Source organism: Podarcis pityusensis, assembly GCF_964106645.2.
Source record: "Podarcis pityusensis genome assembly, chromosome: Z".
NCBI classification, from domain to species: Eukaryota; Metazoa; Chordata; class Lepidosauria; order Squamata; family Lacertidae; genus Podarcis; species Podarcis pityusensis.
Window position 1 is genome coordinate 3,084,193 of NC_138044.1, and position 18,148 is coordinate 3,102,340.

General features: G+C 46.1%; 1 protein-coding gene across 4 annotated transcripts in view; it reads left to right on the forward strand.

Annotated features, from left to right (window-relative positions):
• The window catches only part of ABCA2 (ATP binding cassette subfamily A member 2), a 109,816-nt gene that overhangs the window by 68,562 nt on the left and 23,106 nt on the right, over positions 1 to 18,148 (forward strand). For 3 of the 4 annotated variants that reach the window (XM_080990739.1, XM_080990738.1, XM_080990740.1), the window contains 10 exons: positions 1,498 to 1,618; positions 2,243 to 2,533; positions 8,947 to 9,159; positions 10,155 to 10,257; positions 10,817 to 11,145; positions 11,879 to 12,092; positions 12,713 to 12,818; positions 13,997 to 14,108; positions 14,689 to 14,749; positions 16,690 to 16,864. In XM_080990739.1, coding sequence (XP_080846865.1) covers positions 1,498 to 1,618; positions 2,243 to 2,533; positions 8,947 to 9,159; positions 10,155 to 10,257; positions 10,817 to 11,145; positions 11,879 to 12,092; positions 12,713 to 12,818; positions 13,997 to 14,108; positions 14,689 to 14,749; positions 16,690 to 16,864 — 1,725 coding nt within the window. The remainder of the gene's footprint in view (positions 1 to 1,497; positions 1,619 to 2,242; positions 2,534 to 8,946; positions 9,160 to 10,154; positions 10,258 to 10,816; positions 11,146 to 11,878; positions 12,093 to 12,712; positions 12,819 to 13,996; positions 14,109 to 14,688; positions 14,750 to 16,689; positions 16,865 to 18,148) is intronic. The other variant, XM_080990741.1, reaches the window with a different exon arrangement.

The window sequence follows — 18,148 nt, forward strand, 5'->3', positions numbered from 1 at the left end:
CGCCTGCTGTGGCTGTGGAGACCGATATGGAAGAGACATGTTTTGTTGCAGCTGGGGCAGAGGAAGGCATCCAGTTGTGCTGCTGCAGGTGCACCAGGGAATATATTCTTTCTGTGTTCCTCCCAGCTGTCATTCCTCCTTTGGACACTGCTGTGGATGCACGACCTGATTGTCTCCAGACACTGCGGTCGTTTGCAAGTGACTCCTATATGGGGGGGGGGGATTAATGTTGCCAGCCTTCATGTCCCATTTGCAGACATCTTTAAATTGGGGCACATAGGGTTTGGTTTAAATTTTGGATCTGTAGTCAAACCCTCATACCCTCAAAGGCCTGGGCGGTTGTTTGGTAGGCACTTAAGAAATGTTTTAAAACAATAATGGATTGTTCGTTGGTTTTCTTGTTTGCTTATTGCATAAAACCTAGACACCGTTTGATTGCAAAAAAAAAAAAAAAAAAAAAAAGCGCCCCTCAAAGCATTTTTTTAAAGATAATAAAATTATAGAATCATACAATCATAGAGTTGGAAGAGACCACAAGGGCTATCGAGTCCAGCCCCCTGCTAAGCAATGAGAAAGATTAACTGCTATAAATCAAAGCTTTCAAAAAGTTAAAACAGTAGACTAGAAACAGAATTAAACTCACCTCAACTTTCTAAACATCTGGGTAGGCTTATTTTAACAAGAATGTTTTTAGTAGGAACCGAAAAGAGTACATACGGTGAAGGTGACTGATCTCCGTATTCCTGCGCTGTGATATCCACTCCTTTCTCCAGCAAACAGAAATTTGCCTTCGAGATTGCCTCGTCCCATGCCCACTTTCTCATCCGTGATATTTTTTTTTTTAGCACTCAGTGCTTTTTTTATAGAAAAAAGGTACCAGTTCTCACCATGAAGTTGTTAGAGCGTCACACCTTTAACATGGGGGGTGCCAGTACTGTGTACCCTCAAGTACCCCCAGAAGAAGAAAAAGCACTGCTAGCAGCACCCTTTAAATCAGTGGCTATCAGCACATCTTGCGGCTGGAAATTCCAAAAGGTAGTTGTGCAGTGTCTAAAGAACAAGGAAGGCAAGATCAGGGCCTGCTCCAGTCAGGCTTTCCCCTCTTTCTGCAGAGCCAACTGCTACCATATTGCATGTGGAAAGGAGCATCTGATGGCAGCTTTGTGAAAGTGTGGTGCCTGATGTATCTGTTGCATTTTTCCTAAATGTAGTTAGCTGCTTTGGAAGACTCTAGTTGAAAAGCAGGATACGAATCTACTAAATAAATGAATGTGTAACTTCATTTTGCCCATCCCAACAGGACAGGTGTTCCACCAATAACATCATACCATGAGGCTTTGACACGGAAACCTTGTGCCTGGGTGGTGTGCTCAAAGAAGGATGCTCTTGGCTGATGCAGAATATTTTGACAGTTAGCAGTGCGTGGTGTCTAGTGGAGGTTAGATGGACACACCTGTGTTAACTCCCCTCTGGTTTCCTCCCATTCTGTTTCTTTAGCACCTGGAGCACAGTTTGGATGACCTAGACCTGACCAGTTTTGGGCTGATGGACACTACCCTGGAAGAGGTTTTCCTCAAGGTCTCAGAGGAAGACCAGTCTCTGGAGAACAGTGATGTCGGTAAGAATCATAGAATTGTAGAGTTGGAATGGACCCTGGCCTGGGGGTCATCTCATCCAACCCCCTGCAATGCAAAATCTCAACTAATGCGTCCATGAGAGATGGCCTCCAAAACTCTGCTTAAAAACCTCCAAGGAAGGACACAGCCTCCCGAGGGAGAACGTTCCACTGTGAGAACATTAATCTTATTTTCTTATCTGGCTTTAGACTGAACCTCTTCATGTTTCAATGTCACATCCAAACACATCCTGTGGACCTGTAAGAGCAAGTCTCCACCTGGTGCTTTGCTTTGTTTTGTTGTAAAGTATTTCAATTACTTTGTGAACTTAAGAAAGGTTTAAGAAAAAGGAACCTGCTCATTTTGAACAAACTGTAAAACCAAATAAAAAGGTTACTGAACTGTAGCTCATAACATTGACTATGTACGTACTGTTGGGCTCAAACCAAACCCTATTTTCCACTACTCCGCTGTAATCTGAGCTTTTTTGGTTGGTAATCCATCAGAACAAATTTTGTGTCTTAAGAGTGGGGGGGGGAGCGAGCTGTTGTCTTGAAAGCCTCTCGGGGCATTCTTCTGTGACTACACTGAATAAATAACCGTCACTCTTTCTCCATCCCTTACAGATGTGAAAGAGTCCCAAAAGGACAGCTTCCCTCTGCCCGACTCCCAACTGGGCCCCAAGGCTGAGGCTAACGGGGAACTCCTCCTAGGGGCAGAGACTCTCGAGAAGCCTGAGGCAGACCAGGGGAACCTGCGGGCCTGCTCCCAGCTCACCCAGTCTCAGACGTCACTGCAGTCGTCGTCCTCAGCCGGCTCTGTGAGAGGCGATGAAGGTGGGGCTTATTCGGAGTTCTATGGGGATTACTCTCCGTTGTTTGATAACCCGCAAGACCCTGATAACGTCAGTCTGCAAGGTTTGTAACACGTGAGAGACCTTGCGTGTTCCCCACCCCGGGAGGAGGGCACCGTGGTGTGGCGGGGTGGGGGTGGGGAAGAGATCCTACACTGTGGCTGCAGAGGTGTGAGGGGAGAATGTCTCACCTGGAAACCTTAAGGATTTGGTGCTGTGGGCTTAGAATCATAGAACCATAGAAGAGACCCCAAAGGTCATCCAGCCCAACCAATGCAGGAATCTCAGCTGAAGCAATGGAATTTTCCAGTTACCGTATTTTTCGCTCTATAAGATGCACCAGACCATAAGATGCACCTAGTTTTTGGAGGAGGAAAACAAGGGAAAAAATATTCTGAATCCCAGAAGCCAGAACAGCAAGAGGGATCGCTGAGCAGCAATCCCTCTTGCTGTTCTGGCTTCAGCGATAGCTACGCAGCCTGCATTCGCTCCATAAGATGCACACACATTTCCCCTTACTTTTTAGGAAGGAAAAGGTGCGTCTTATAGAATGAAAAATACGGTAAACCTTCAGCAAAATACATAACAGGCATTTTCCATTTCAGTGTCCATTAAACCATTATACTTAACATGATGGGACTCAGCTACAAGTGCTTTCACCCTAACAGGGTGTGGAGCTAGCACTTAGAATCATAGAATTGTAGAGTTGGAAGGGACCCCCGGGGTCATCTAGTCCAACCCCCTGCAATGCAGGAATCTCAGCTAAAGCATCAATAACAGATGGCCACCCAACCTCTGCTTAAAAACCTCCAAGGAAGGAGAGCCCGCAACTTCCTGAGGGACACCGTTCCACTGTCTAACACCTCTTACTGTCAGAACGTTTTTCCAGATATTTAGTCAGAATCTCTTCTTGTAACTTGAAGCCATTGGTTTGAGTGCTACTCTCCAGAGCAGTAAAATGAGCTTGTTTTCCCCCATATTCCATGTGATAGCCCTTAAGATATTTGAAGATTGCTATCGTATCTCCTCCCAGTCTTCTCTTCTGCAGGTTGTTGTTGTTTAGTCGTTTAGTTGTGTCCGCCTCTTCGTGACCCCATGGACCAGAGCACGCCAGGCCCTCCTGTCTTCCACTGCCTCCCGCAGTTTGGTCAGATTCATGTTTGTAGCTTCGAGAACACTGTCCAACCATCTCGTCCTCTGTCATCCCCTTCTTCTTGTGCCCTCAATCTTCCCCAACACCAAGGAGTCTTGTCTTCTCATGAGGTGGCCAAAGTATTGGAGCCTCAGCTTCACGATCTGTCCTTCCAGTGAGCACTCAGGGCTGATTTCCTTAAGAATGGAGAGGTTTGATCTTCTTGCAGTCCATGGGACTCTCAAGAGTCTCCTCCAGCACCATAATTCAAAAGCATCAATTCTTCAGCGATCAGCCTTCTTTATGGTCCAGCTCTCACTGCATACATCACTACTGGGAAAACCATGGCTTTAACTATACTGACCTTTGTTGGCAAGGTGATGTCTCTGCTTTATAAGATGCTGTCTAGGTTTGCCATCGCCTTTCTCCCAAGGAGCAGGCGTCTTTTAATTTCGTGACTGCTGTCACCATCTGCAGTGATCATGGAGCCCAAGAAAGTAAAATCTCTCACTGCCTCCATTTCTTCCCCTTCTATTTGCCAGGAGGTGATGGGCCCAGTGGCCATGATCTTCGTTTTTTTGATGTTGAGCTTCAAACCATATTTTGCGCTCTCCTCTTTCACCCTCATTAAAAGGTTCTTTAATTCCTCCTCACTTCTGCAGGTTAAACAAACCCAACTCCCTCAATCTTTTCTCTTTTTTTTTAAATGATATTTATTAAGAATTTTAGAATTACAAAAAAAAGAAGAAAAAAAGAGAGAGAGAAAACAAAGGAAAAACAAACCACAATCAAACAATACAAATTGATAAAAATCAAAATCAAAAAATAACACAACACAATCAAAAGACAAAAATATGCCACAAACATTTAAAAACAAATCCAATATTCTCAAATCCTTAACTGTCATTACCTTCTTTCTTTGACCTCCTCACTCCTCCTTTTTTTGTATACTAGTTGTTAATTGTCACAGCAAATCCCTTCCATATTTCATAATATTCTGTCATTACATTACCTTAATCTATTTTAATCTTATCTTACTATAAAAGACCTTAAAACTTAAAACTTAGATCTTATTTATACCAATTTCTCATAACCATAATATTCTTACATAATTCTTTAAACATTTTTGCTAAAGCCAAATAATTTCGTTCCAACATTTTTCTAACGTTCATCAATTTTATAAAACAATCCTAATAAATTTTTTTTTCTTCCAATCTTCATCCAGCGTCTCTTCCTCCTGGTCCCGGGTTTTGTCAGTCTTTTCTATCCCATCAATCTAGCGCATTAACCTGGTAATCTTATGTCCGAGGCCCTTAAGTCCCTTCCATGTCCCTTCCGCGGCTCTTCTTCATATTTATACCTGTACTTTACTTTGTCTCCTGCTCCTTTCACTTGTGGGAACTCCAACTTAACAGTGTTTTTGACCCTTCTCGACAAATCAACCCCCTTTCTATAGTCCACACTAAACTCCATGTGGTATTTAAAAACATGTTTCAAAATCCCTCCAGAATTAAGAGCCCCCACAACCCCAAACATCTCACGGCCCATTGCCAGACTTGAAAAGTCCAAACATCCCTGCATAGGGGGGTCTATCCAACCCCCCATTTCCAAACCAAACCAAACTTTATCTTTCCAAATCTGGCTTTTTCCAAGTTCATTTGTCAAAGCCAAGAACTCATGTTCCTGCTGGGCCACAGCTCCCTCCATCTCTGGCGCCCAAGGTTCAGCAACATCCTCTTCCCTCATCTGTTCTGTCAGAGCACACTCCTGATTTGATTCCTGGGTGGGCTCTATATAGTTTCCCACTACCTGTCCAAAATTTCTGATCGCAGCAGTCATCAAGTCCGTCTTCTCATTTAGCTGTTCCAGTAGGGCACTTGTTTTACAGAAAGCACGCAGCAGAGCTTCTGAATACATTGTTCTGCAAGGTCAGAAGTCTATTCCCACGATCGTAATCTGTTGCAGCTGCAAGCTCCCCGATTCAGAATTGGTAACAGTTTCACAGGCTCCCTCTAGGGGAAGAGCTTCTATTTGTTCTTTTCTTTTAAAGGCAGATCTAACAACAAAGTTTCCTTTTTCAGATATTTTGTCAATATTTGTTCCTTTAAAATGCGAAGGGGGACAATGGAATCACTATGTTTCTCTTCTTTTAACTATCTGTCAAAGACGTTTGTCTCTGGTCAATGAGCTTCCCAAAAAACGTCAGTCCTGACACCCCGCTCCAGGATCAAGACGGGGGAAAGTTACTTTGCGTTACACTCTCTTCTGCAGGTTTAAACAGCCCGGAAAAAATCCCCCCCTCTTCTCCTGCTTCCGAAGGGGGTTCAACAATTTTAAATGATGAAAGTTAATCCTTTACAAGCGATTTTCTGAACTCTAGTTTGCCATGTCTTTGCTTTAATCTATCTACAAGAAACGGAAGGCTGACTTCCTGTTTAGACCTTCCCGTTTCAGTGCCAAATTGAGGTAAATTTCTTAGTCCAATTTTCCTTTCTACTCGCAAATCATTATTTAAAGTCCAATTGTCTGAAATTTAAGTACTCACGGGTAATTGTTTTAAAAGCCAAATTGTCCCAGGAAAAAGGCAGCGCTCTCCGTCAATGGCTGTGTGGCTTCGCTCCACGGAAGAAGCAGTTGACTCTCAGCACCGCACCACTTCCCCCTCTTCGCTTCGGAGCCCGTTAGTGGGTTCCTTTGCGGGTTGGGGGGGCGCTAAAGGTGCCCGCCGAGTCCCATGGTCACAGGCTTCATCCGCCTGTGATTTTTGAAAGGGTCCCCACTTCGTCGTAGCGGGAAAGACCCGTTTCCCATGGAGCTGGTCCCTCCGGATCAGAGGGAATCCGCCATTACCGATGGCGCCACCCCGGAAGTTCCTCCCTCAATCTTTTCTCATAAGGTTTGGTTTCCAAGCCCCTGGTCATCTTGATTGCATCTTTCTTAAATTGTGGTTCCCAGAACTGGACACAGTACTCCATGTGTGGTCTGACCAAGGCAGAATAGAGTAGTACCATTACTTTTCTTGATCTGGGTCACATTACATTTGTTCCTGTTTAAATTGATTTTGTTAGATTGGGCCCTGTTCTCCAATCTGTTAAGGTCATTTTTAATTCCAATTCTGTCTTCTGTGGCATTAGCTACCCCTCCCAGTCTGGTGTCATCTGCAAATGACATTCCCTAAATTCCTTCATCGTAAGTCGATTATAAAGATGTTGAACAACAATGGGCCCAGGACAGAACGTTGCATCTCTGCACTTGTCACTTTTTTCCAGGATGACAAGGAACCACTAATGGTGGTTTGGGTTTGGTCAGTAAACCAGCTACAAATTCACCTAACAATCACCTCATGCACCCCACATTTTACCAGCTTCCTTGCAAGGATATAATGAGGGACTTTGTCAAAATCTTGATTTTGACATCAAGATACACTATGTACACAGCATTCCCCTGATCCACCAAGTTTATAACTCCATCAAAAAAAGAAATGAGAATCGTCCGGCATGACTTGGTTTTGAGAAACCCATGTTGAAAAGCATCCCATGCTTAGAAAAGCATTGTTTTCTAAGTGCTCACAGACCAAATGTTGAATTACCTGTTCAAGGACCTTTTCTGGTATTGATGTCAAGCTCACTGGTTGGTAGTTATCCAGGTCTTCTTCTCCCTTTTTGAAAATGAGGACAACCTTTGCCTGCCTCCAGTCTGCAGGGGCCTCACCTGTTCGCCAATAAGTCTCAAAGAACATAGGCAAAGGCTCTGAGATTACACTTGCAATCTCCTTTAGTGTACCCTTGGGTGCAGCCAGGGGTATAGCGCCCCCCCAGCACCCGGTATGTGTGTACACCCCCCCCAGTGGGAATGGAGGCCACCATTGGTCAGGGCGTGGAACAAGGCACAGGCTGACGAACACCCTCAGTGCCCCTCCAACCTCTGTGCTCTGTCCCCACCTGTGCCATCACCCAGTGGGCAGAGGGCGAGGCGCAGAGTGTGAAAAGTACCCTCCATACCCTGCTCCTCCCTTGACTGGTGCCCCGTCAGAGGCGGGGGCTGGGTGAGCGCAAGGAGGGAGACTGAGGTGGGTCTGATGCTGTGTTTTTTAGAGGGAGGGATCTGTAAAATAAGCTAACAGATTGGTTTGTGAGGCTGCTTCTGCTTGCTCCCCCTGGTGGGCAGGTGGGGGGGTGTTGGTTATTTATGGACACCAGACTAACTGAAACATAAAAAGCCCAGGCCTCTGTCCCAAGGGGCTTCCAGTCTAAATATATGAGAGACCACTTCCTGCCCTGCAGACCCTTCCAGGTGCTGAGATCATCAGAGGTGGCCCTCTTGATAGTTCTATTGCCCTCAGAGGTTTGGAGTGGTGGCCTGAGAGAGGGTCTTCTCTGACCCTACGCTGTGGAGTTCCCTCCCCAGAAAGTTGTATCTGCCACCCTCACCCTACAGCTTTTGGGGAATGCTAAAGGTGCACCTCTGTACCCTGGCCTTTGACATTTGAGATGTGTTTCTTCAGAACCCACTGTTTATGTAAATGCAAAGTGCTTCAACTGTGTGTGTGGTGTTTTTTTATTCCGGATTTTAAATTGCTGGATTACCACCATGGGGGCTGCTGGCAAATGGTGGGTGATAAATAAAAGTAATAATAATAATAATAATAATAATGCAGCCAACTCACATCTTATGCGGGGGTTACATTTCAGGGATGGCATTTAAGGCCAAAATTGTTCAGTATCAAAGCACCCACTTGGAACTGACCCTGCACAAGCAGACTTGCCTTCTGGAGCCAGTGACCCAAACAAGTATTACCTTCCCCAGCAAGGCATGTAGCTTTTAAGCTCCCTGCCTTGCTTACTGGGCTCTTGGAGGCTCTTGTGGAAACTCAGATGGACCCTTGAGATCTGACAAGAGCAGACCATAGTCTGGTAAGCAAGGAGTAGATCTTAAAAGCTCTTTCTTCGCTGGGAAAACCCTGCACAAAAGAGCTTTCAAAGCTCTCCGCCTTCTGTGTATTTAACCTTTGTGATTTTGACCGGTCAGCCATCCACCGCGTAAAGTCGAAATTGCACGAATTAAATGTGTGTTAAGTTGTATTAAGTAAAGCATTTTGACAGTGGGGAAGACTGCAGGAGGTGAGGGGGGGGCAGGAGAAGGCGCAGGACACCACATAAATGCCACTCTATGGAGTACCACTCCTATAGGCCCCATGTCTCTGGGACTTCCATGTGGGCTCCTCTTCTGCCTGTTTTTGGTAGGTGGGGGTCATATATCTGCCTGCATCCTGTTGTTTTTGGACCCCACCCTACGAGAGAGAGAAGGAGAAGCCTCAGCCTCCCCTCTGCTCTTTCCTGCTGCAGACCCAGAGGCGGACCCGGATGAACATGCGCTGGTGGGTCAGGGAAGTGTCAAGCTGGAGGGCTCTTGGCTCAAGCTGCGCCAATTCCACGGGCTCATCGTCAAGCGGTTCCACTGTGCCAAGCGGAACACCAAGGCCCTCTTCTCCCAGATCCTGCTGCCTGCGTTCTTCGTCTGTGTAGCCATGACAGTGGCGCTCTCCGTGCCCGAGATAGGTAGGCGCACTTCCTTCTGAAGCAGGCTGTGCCCCCAGCGGTCTCCCAAAATACAGAAGGCCAGATTATTAATTGATTGATTATTTCATTTAGTTTCATTTCATAATATTTATACGCCGCTTGATTGTAGAAGACCTTAAAGCAGTTCACACACACAAAAAGAATAGAACACAGGAAGTTTCTTCACTAAAAAACAACGTTTTTAAAATAAGCACACCGGCATTCTAAATCTCTGACTAGGCTTGCCTAAACAAAAATATTTTTAAGCAGGTACCAGAAAGGTTACAGTGGCAGGGAGTTCCAAAGTGTAGGTGCTGCCACACTGAAGATTAAGCCTGGTATACTGTTGAGATGAGAGCAGTGGGCTGTTTTAACAGTGGCACCTAGACTGTGGATCTCAGTCCCTTGGAGTAATATAACTTCCGTTGTTCATATTTCTTTTTGGATCTGTTTCAGTTTCAGCGGGGCCTTTGAGTTATTGCTACCCTGGTTTTCTAGTTCAGCGGCATGGTCATCATATTTGTTGTTTGGATTCTGGAATTTAAAACACTTTTACATTGTAAACTACTTTGAAGGTCTTTGGGATGCGTGCACAGTGTATCTTCTGTTAAAACATCTGCCCTAGATGCCGATATGCTCCTGGGCCAGGTTCAAGGTTCCTGTGTTGATATACAAAGCCCTTGGGTCCAGGGTCCCTTGAGCACCACCTGGCTGCCAAATTCTACACCAGCTGAAGTTTCTGAACCTTCTTCAAAGGCAGCCCCACATAGACCGTGTTGCAGTAAGACTGAGAGTTTAAAAATGAAAAGATGGTGTGCTTTGTGGAAAAAGTGGAAGAGATCAGGAAGGGACCAAGAGGTGTTTAGCGGTGGAGGGAATCCATAGAATATTGGGGGAAGGATTCATATATCCCCACCCCATGCATTTTAGTGCGTAAATTTGGGGTATCTCTTAGAGCTTCAAAGCAGCTGTAACAAATGTTGTTTGTTTCACAGGAGACCTACCTCCTCTCATCCTCTCGCCGTCCCAGTACCACAACTACACCCAACCCAAAGGCAACTTCATCCCATATGCCAACGAGGAACGGCACGAATACCGGTGAGAGCTCTGTCATTCCACCTTTTCCAGATCTGGACCCAGAAGCCATAGGGACTCTGGTGATGCTTTATTTTTCTGAAAGGTTGCATGCAGAGAAAGAAGAATTTTTTTCCAGCTACAACTTTGTGATGGGAAGAGAAGCCTGAGTAGGATTTCCCATGGGAGTCACCAAGGCAGTAAACGTTCCGAGGCCAGAATATCCAACAGATATTCGCTAAATTTTTGTACATCTTCGATAATCTTGAGGGGGTGAGGTACCATCTGGGCTGCATCTTTAACATATTTTCCTTGATGTTATAACACGCCGTAAATTTCATATTTGTTCTCCAAAGATTTCCCCATTCGATCATCATTATTGGGCGGCCAATATCCTGTGCCCATCTAATCATTGTTTTAAAAGCTCTTCAGCTCTCTCCCCCACCCACCTTGCTTTCTAACTGATATTACTCTTTTCTGTGAACCGCCCTGAGACTTCCGGGTACAGGGTGGTATGATAATAATAATAATAATAATAATAATAATAATAATAATAATAATACAACATACCCTCCTCTGGCAGGTTCAAGCAGTCAGCGGATGCGAAGCCCCAGCAGTTGGTTGAGACCTTCTACCGTCCCTCAGGGGTGGGGGCCACCTGTGTGCTCAAGACGGCTTTCAACAGCACATTGGACCAGCTGGTGCAGTCCCTGAACCTCAACAGCAACGAGTCAAAGATGCTGGCGGCCAAGTACTTTGATGCTATGTGTGTGGATTCCTTCACCCAGGGCCTGCCCCTCTCCAATTTTGTGCCGCCCCCTCCGTCACCTGCCCCTTCTGACTACCCCTTCTCCCTGGACGAGGACTTGCTGAGGGCCTGGAACTCCACCACTTACCCCTCCACTGTCAGAGGTAAAGTTTGGGAATCTGCCATGTTGGGTTGAAGCTTTGGGTTGAAGATTCAAATTGAGCGGTAGCACTATTAGGGTACCTGGAAGCTGGAGTAGAAAAGGGATTTCAGAGCATGTTGCCAACTGCAGCTAAAATGCCTTACTTACTGGCAAGGCCATCTCTAGGAGATCTTGTGGGGCCATGCCAGAGCCAACACGCCACGAAGGTCTTGCTCAGTAAGCCAGGCTGAGCTCTTAAAAGCTCTTTTTGTGCCGGGAAGATCTTCCATGGATTTAATTTGCACGGTTTCGACAGCCTTCAACCGCACAAGGTTGAAATTGCACAAGTTAAATGCTCATAGATGTCACCGTACTATATAGATACAGTTACAGTGGTACCTCTGGTTGCGAACGGGATCCGTTCCAGAGGCCCATTTGCAACATGAATATAACGCAACCTGCAGCTGTGCGTCTGCGCACGCACGGGTTGCGATTTGGCACTTCTGTGCATGAGCATGACATCATTTTGCGCGTCTGCGCGAGCCGCGAAACCCGGAAGTAACCCTTTCCAGTACTTCCGGGTCACCACAGGACGCAACCTGAAAAAACATCATGAAGCAAACGTAACATGAGATATGACTGTATAGCTATTTTTAAAAGAATGCATGGAGGTCCCTTCGTACTTCAGTTGGGACACAGCACAGGAAGGAATAATCCTTGTGCATAACCCGGCTTCTTTGCTCTTCCCCTCACAGAGACGGTCACTTCTGCCCCATCACTGGCCAGCATCATCCACGAGCCCATCAAATGCACTTGCTCTATGCAGGGCACCGGCTTTTCCTGCCCCAGTGGAGTTGGGGGCCACCCACCACAGAGGAAGGTTGTGACGGGCGACATTCTGGTGGACATTACTGGGCGCAACGTCTCAGAGTACTTGCTGTATACGTCAGACCGCTTTCGGCTGCATCGGTAGGGGTGGGTGTGTTGGGGAGGGAGGGGAAGTGAGGCAGCTGTCTGTCTCAAGACAGGGCCTTTTCTGTGGCTGCTCCCATATGGCATGATCCCCTTCCAAAGGAGGCCAGATTGGCTCCCTACTTGTTATCCTCCCACCTGGCAGGCTAAGGTGTTGACAGTCAGAGCAAGCAGCATTTAAATGCTGGTTTTAAATGTGTTTGAGTGTAATTGTTTTGGCAAATGTGCTTTTTTTGCTTTGCATTTTGCAATGATGTTTTTAAATACTAGAAGGCACCTTGAATTCCAACTTAGGAGAAAAGTGAGGTATAAATGCAATAAATAATAGTAATCTGTCTCTGCCATTTTGTTTTGGTTTGCTCAGTCTGAGGGCAGCCTAGGCAGCAGTGGAGGCTGGTCCATGAGGTCCACCAACTTTAGTCTGCCCTCACCTAGCTCCTCACCTGCCTGCCTTTTTACAACTAGCCAAAGGGTCATTTTGGCCCTGTCTTCACCGCTTTTGACCCTACCAGTCCCAATGGGCCACATGGCCCCACTGCGCCTCAGTTTTGCAAAATTTAAACCCTTTGTACTGGTGTGAGCTCTGCGTTTCTGCTCTCCTGTCTGTTCTTGCACAGGTACGGAGCAATGACCTTTGGCAATCTCCTGAAATCCATACCAGCATCCTTTGGGGCCAAAGCTCCTCCCATGGTGCAGAAGATTGCTGTTCGGAGAGCTGCCCAGGTATTCGCTTTTTAAAAAAAAAAAAAATTCTAAAGCCTTCATCAATACAGATACTCGATAAAGTAGCAACCACCACCATTAAATAAATAAAGCAGCTGCAACCAGCAGAGGTGGGACCAAAGGTAGGAGACCCTAGTTGTCCTTCTCTTTCATTTTGATCAGAATAGAGATCCATCTTCAGTATAGTAGATAAGGATGTTGGGCCAGAAGCTGGTGCACTCCCAGGCAGCACAGCCATGCTGGAGTAGATAATACAGCTTTGCTTGTTGGAGGGTGATGGGAATTGTAGTCCAAAGGCATCAGGTTGGAGAAGGCTGTAGTAGTGTGGGGGGGGGGGTTGGGAGCTGCACGGCCAGGGAAAAAACAATGCTGTCCAGGGTTGTAAAGACTGCAGAGAGAATAATTGGGTGCACTCTTCCCACCTTGGATCAAATCTACGCTTCCAGGTGCCATAAGAAAGCTGCAGAGATAGTGCAGGATAGTGCGCACCCCAGAAATGATCTCTTTCAGCACTTCTGGTTCTAAACGCAATACAGTGGTGCCTCGCAAGACGAAATTAATCTGTTCCGCAAGTCTCTTCGTCTTGCGGTTTTTTCGTCTTGCGAAGCACGGCTATTAGCGGCTTAGCAGCTATTAGCGGCTTAGCGCCTATTAACGGCTTAGCGGCTTTAAGAAAAAGGAAACAAACTCGCAAGAACTCGCAAGACGTTTCGTCTTGCGAAGCAAGCCCATAGGGAAATTCGTCTTGCGGAACGACTCAAAAAACGGAAAACTCTTTCGTCTAGCGAGTTTTTCGTCTTGCGAGGCATTCGTCTTGCGGGGCACCACTGTATAAGGAGTCTCTATAGTATATTGTATTTTAAAATGGGGTTTCAGAGTTTTTAGGGGTTTTTGAATGTCTTATGTAGATTTTTCAATTTCATTGTTCTGTATGAGACAGTGACAATAAAGATATCGTATCGTATTGTATCGTAGAGCCAGGATGGTTTGGGTTCAAATCTTAGATCAGCCATGAAGCTAATTGGGAGGCTTTAGGGCAATCACAATATTTTGCATAACCTACCCCTCCAGATTGCTGCGTAGATAAAATGTGGCTGCTGGTCTGTGCTCCTGTTAACAGAAGAGCAGCTTTGCTCAGAAATATTTAATCTCTCTCCCCCATATCTCTCTTTGCCCAGGTTTATTACAACAACAAGGGCTACCACAGCATGCCTACGTACCTCAACACCCTCAACAATGCCATCCTCCGTGCCAACCTGCCCAAGACCAGGGGGAACCCCGCTGCCTATGGTGAGCCAGTCAGCCCTTGTGTGTTGAAATTGGGGAGCAAGTTGAAAGGCAGAAGATAGGGCTGTATTTAAACTTCTGGACGTAGCTAGATTTCGTTTTATTTGTTGATTTCCACTTAGTTACTCTTAACACTGCGATGGTAAATGTCTGTTTAATATTTTAGGAGGCCTCTTGCAAGTGTGCCTCTCTGCTCCTTACATCGGTTTTGGGTGGTCCATCTGTGGAAGATGCTCTTTGATCAGAAAGATGTTGAAAAGAAAAGATTCTAGGAAAAGAAGCTTGTGCCTGCAGGGGCTTACTCGAATGGCTCTTGCTTTGCGGAATGGGAGCACCATGTCAAAGGAGTGTCTTGCTTCTAGGCCTTTCACAGCCTGGTGCTCCGCCTCCCCCCAAAAAATGTTTTGGACCACAGATCCCATCAGCCCCAGCCAGAATTTCCTGGTTGGGGCTGATGGGAATCGTAGTCCAAAACATCTGAAAAGCGCCAGATTGGAGATGGCTGGTTTTGGCTACAGCTTCTTGCCATTCTGGAGTGCAAAGCAATTCATCCAATTCCTGTTCTTCTTCTCATACATTCCAGGTATCACCCTGACCAACCACCCGATGAACAAAACCAGTGCCAGCCTCTCCTTGGATTACCTGTAGGTATCCATTTATTTACCTTTGCTTCAAATTTTAAAATGAAATTGGGAGTGAGTGGGTTTGGTTCTTTAAACCGAGAGTGTGCTACGTGCTTTTTCTTTCCTTTTTAAAAAGAGAATAATAATTTTATCATTTATACCCTGCCAATCTGGTTGGGTTTCCCCAGCAGAATAATATAAACAAATGGGTAAGAAGAAGAGATAGCAGAGTTGCCTTCATCCCCTCCTTTGTTTATATTATTCTGCAGCTCCTCACAGCCCTAGTCAACATGGCTGTGGTCCCCTCAGCCATATTATCCTATGGCCATGTTGGCTCATGAGAGTTGTGGTCCAAAACGTCTGGAGGATACCAGGTTGGGAAAGGCTGAATTGAAGGGGTCAGCTCAGGAGTATACATGCTTTGTTTGCAGAAGGACATGGGTCCCATCGCCAGCAAAGTTTCTTGGATAGCAGGCAACAGGAAGACTCTTCTTTCTTCCTGAGTCCCTAGAGCAGGGTGGTTTAACCCATGAGGCCTTTTTTTGGCAGCTCTTGGTGGGTGTGGAGGACTCCCTGGTCCTGAATAGGGTAACTGTGCCCCTGAAGGACCAGGTGCGCAGCCTGGGAGTCATTCTGGACTCACAGCTGTCCATGGAGGCGCAGGTCAATTCTGTGTCCAGGGCAGTTGTTTATCAGCTCCATCTGGTATGCAGGCTGAGACGCTACCTGCCCATGGACTGTCTAGCCAGAGTGGTGCATGCTCTGGTTATCTCTCGCTTGGACTACTGCAATACGCTCTATGTGGGGATACCTTTGAAGATGACCTGGAAACTACAACTAATCCAGAATGCGGCAGCTAGACTGGTGACTGGGAGCGGCCACCGAGACCATATAACAGCGGTCTTGAAAGACCTACACTGGCTCCTAGTATGTTTCCGAGCACAATTCAAAGTGTTGGTGCTGACCTTTAGAGCCCTAAATGGCCTCGGTCCAGTATACCTGAAGTATCCACCTCCATCATTCTGCCCGGACACTGAGGTCCAGCGCCGAGGGCCTTCTGGCGGTTCCCTCACTGCGAGAAGCCAAGTTACAGGGAACCAGGCAGAGGGCCTTCTCAGTAGTGGCACCCACCCTTTGGAATGCCCTCCCACCATAACTACCAAACTTTTACAAGACATCTGAAGGCAGCCCTTTTTAGGGAAGCTTTTAATGTTTAATAGGTTATTGTATTTTAGTGTTTTGTTGGAAGCTGCCCAGAGTAGCTGGGGAAACCCAGCCAGATGGGCGGGGTATAAATAATAAAGTATTATTATAAAAAACATCTTAAAGCCTTAAACATTTACTTTTTGTGTCATGTGTTGTTAACAAAGCACATACATCTGTTTGTGCATTAAATTTGTTAAATAATTGATTATATTAAATCTATTACTTGTGTGTTTAGTTATACATATTTAACTAAATATATTGTGTATATTAAATAATATTAAATATATTGTGAACACTTTAATTTACAATATGGATGTTTAACTCTGTGTGTGGCCTCTGCAGGTTCTATGTCAAAGTATTCTTACAGCCCACTTGGTATGAAAAGTTGGACTGCCCTGCCCTAGAGAGTTGCTGCCAGCCAAAGTAGATTATCATGGGGTAGATGGACAAATAGTCTGGCCTGGTCTAAGGCAGCTTCTGGTGTTGCTTAGCAGGTTGGCCCCCATCAAATAAACTACCTTTAGTCTGCAGTGCCAGTCACACGTATTGGAACTCATTGGGGCTTGCCCCTGTGTTGATGGGCAGGGCTTTGCACTATAGATTTGTCCTACCGATTAAGCAGATCAGAGGCCGTCACACTCATTTAGAAACACAGGTTTCTTGCTACCTAGTCCCCACAGCCTATAGCAGATTGCATAATGGTGCCTGGATTTATTGCCCTGTGTCTTTCTCCTCCTTTCTCTGGCCAACCATAGCCTGCAGGGCACCGACGTGGTTATCGCCATCTTCATCATTGTGGCCATGTCCTTTGTGCCGGCCAGCTTCGTGGTCTTCCTGGTGGCAGAGAAGTCCACCAAAGCCAAGCACCTCCAGTTTGTGAGCGGCTGTGACCCAGTGATCTACTGGCTGGCCAATTACGTCTGGGACATGGTATCTTCATAAAGCTTTTATTATTGTTGTTGTTGTTGTTGTTGTTGTTATTTTAAATCTGATCCAGAAAAGCAGTTCATGTTCTCACTTGGTTGGTTGTAGCATTTCTACTCTGCTGTTCAGCCATAAAGACTCCTTAAGTGCCTTATATACAATCAGTTGAAACAAGAAAGTCCCTGCCCCGGCAGGCTTACAATCTTAAAAAGGGGGGAAAGCACAACACACGAGGGGAAAGGGGCAGGGAGAGAATGTGGGGGGATTAAGCTCAGACACTAATTCAGGGTTTACCTCGCCTGGGCCAGTTCACTCCAGCAGAGATCCCTCCATGGGCCGGATTGCGCATGCGATTTCTAGCGTCTGCGCAGATGTGGTTTTTGGCACCATGGAAGCGAGTCCCCGTGCCGTGCTGCACCGGTTTAGCGCAGTGCACTGAGACTCACTGAGCGAGTGGCTCGGTTCAGGGGCAGCTCGTGGGCTGGTTAAACGATCCCTATGGGCCGCTTGTGGCCCATAGGCCTTAGGTTGCCAGCCCCTGCACTAATTCTTCAACAGTTGTTCTTATAATGACCAGCTGGCACAGTTCAGCGGCAAGAGGTGTCTGGTGGAGCTGGGCTTTTGGCAAAGCTGATGAAAGGAAACTTCTGCTTCCTATTCCTCCTGCTGAGGAAGCCTGATGGAGTGGCTGCCCCCAGGTGACAAGTCAGGGGAGAGGAGCTGGCCTCTCACATCAGAGCCAATTCTTGTGTAGCCAGGTTGGGGAAAGCCTTCTCCTGGTATGTCTTGAAGTTGCTGTGAATCAGACTAATATTGTTATTTAATTTGTATGCTGCCCTTTGTCAGAAAGCCAGAGGCCAGTTTATAAAATGCAACACAAACGTTGCCACATAATATCTGTGCAGCTTAAAACCCAGGGCAATTATATAAACACAATTTATAGCAGTAAGAAATGTATTGTGAAATACAGATTCTCTTCAAAAGCAGCAGCAGCATAAAAATTAAGGGATCAGAAAATCAGCAGCAGGGTATCTAAAATACAAAAACAGTTGCACAAATACATAATCTCCTTTCTATGCAAAAGCGGCTCTTGGTTCTGGCTGCCCACAGAAAATGAGAGACCCCCCCGGCCTCTCACCCTGGGAAATATTCACTTCTTTGACTCTCACTCAGGGTCCTTCTGCTTTCTGTCTGCTGTTTTCATGTCAGAAAACGCAGGATTGAATAGCAGGGGTTGTGGTGGTGATGCAAAGCCTTCAGCTTCTAGAGACTCTCTGTTCTCATGCTTTC